This window comes from Hyalella azteca, unplaced genomic scaffold, assembly GCF_000764305.2.
Source record: "Hyalella azteca isolate HAZT.00-mixed unplaced genomic scaffold, Hazt_2.0.2 contig2353, whole genome shotgun sequence".
In the NCBI taxonomy this organism is placed as follows: Eukaryota; Metazoa; Arthropoda; class Malacostraca; order Amphipoda; family Hyalellidae; genus Hyalella; species Hyalella azteca.
The window spans coordinates 62,298-63,835 of record NW_025932632.1 but is presented as its reverse complement, the minus strand read 5'-3'; the positions used below and the strand labels follow the sequence as shown (position 1 = coordinate 63,835).

Genomic DNA, 1,538 nt, shown 5'->3' with positions numbered 1-1,538 from the left:
GGGCGGGTGGGTTTGCGAAGTTTGTTTATTTTTCTTTCTAAACATCGAAAAAGAATTCAAGAAATTGTCAGTGCAGAGAACATCAGAAAAATGTAGGTTATTCTAACAATTTAATTATTTAAACTGTTCGAGTGGTAGTTCATTTTGTTGTCTAGCTGTCTTCGGCAGATGAGGTGGTTTGGAAAAACTTTCACTCGAAATCCACTAACATGTTTCTCCAAAAATATCGAAGAAGAAAGGTTATTTCTCATACAATAAAGAAAATTCACGGGGAAAGAAATTAAAGATAAAATCTTGATACATATCGAAGAAGTCAGGATATTTCTCTTACGACTGATAAATAGAGAAAATTAATGGGGGAAGAAAATCAAAAATTAAATCTCGATCCATATCGAAAAAGCCAGGATATTTCTCATACGATTGATAAATCAAGAAAATTCATGGGGAAAGAAATTAGAAATAAGATCTCGTCCATATCGATTGATAAATAGAGAAAATTCATGGGGGAAGAAATTAGAAATAAGATCTCGGTCCATATCGAAGAAGTCAGGATATTTCTCATACGATTGATAAATAGAGAAAATTCATGGGGAAAGAAATTAGAAATAAGATCTCGTCCATATCGATTGATAAATAGAGAAAATTCATGAGGGAAGAAATTAGAAATAAGATCTCGGTCCATATCGAAGAAGTCCGGATATTTCTCATACGATTGATAAATAGACAAAATTCACGGGGGAAGAAATTAGAAATAAGATCTCGGTCCATATCAAAGAAGTCAGGATATTTCTCATACGATTGATAAATAGAGAAAATTCATGGGGAAAGAAATTAGAAATAAGATCTCGATCGCTATCGAAAAAGTCAGGATATTTGCTGGACCTCTGACCAGCTCTGCTGGACCTCTGACCAGCTCTGCTGGACCTCTGACCAGCTCTGCTGGACTTATGACCAGCCCTGCTGGACCTATGATCAGCTCTGCTGGACCTCTGACCAGCTCCGCTGGACCTCTGACCAGCTCTGCTGGACCTATGACCAGCTCTGCTGGACCTCTGACCAGCTCTGCTGGACTTATGACCAGCTCTGCTGGACCTATGATCAGCTCTGCTGGACCTCTGACCAGCTCTGCTGGATCTCTGACCAGCTCTGCTGGACCTCTGACCAGCTCTGCTGGACCTCTGACCAGCTCTGCAGGACCTCTGACCAGCTCTGTTGGACCTCTGAAGTGCTCTGTATGACCTCTGACCAGTTCTGCTGGACCTCTGACCAGCTGTGTATGACTTCTGACCAGCTCTGCTGGACCTATGACCAGCTCTGCTGGACCTATGACCAGCTCTGCTGGACCTCTGACCAGCTCTGCTGGATCTCTATTCAGCTCTGTATGACCTCTGACCAGCTCTGCTGGACCTCTGACCAGCTCGGCTGGACCTTCTGGACCTCTGACCAGCTCTGCTGGACCTCTGACCAGCTCTGCTGGACCTCTGACCAGCTACGCTGGACCTCTGACCAGCTACGCTGGGCCTCTGATCAGCTCTGCT

At 43.7% G+C, this 1,538-nt stretch overlaps 1 protein-coding gene across 1 annotated transcript; it reads left to right on the top strand.

Annotated features, from left to right (window-relative positions):
* Window positions 1–818: 818 nt before the first annotated feature.
* LOC108668263 (membrane-spanning 4-domains subfamily A member 18-like) lies at window positions 819–1,238 on the top strand. The gene has a single exon (XM_018155449.1). It carries the CDS (start codon window positions 819–821, stop codon window positions 1,236–1,238), a length of 420 nt encoding a protein of 139 aa, XP_018010938.1.
* Window positions 1,239–1,538: the final 300 nt, after the last annotated feature.

Excerpts from the sequence above, each read along its gene's own strand:
- LOC108668263 (XM_018155449.1), top strand. The coding sequence starts at position 819 with ATGGGGAAAGAAATTAGAAATAAGATCTCGATCGCTATCGAAAAAGTC.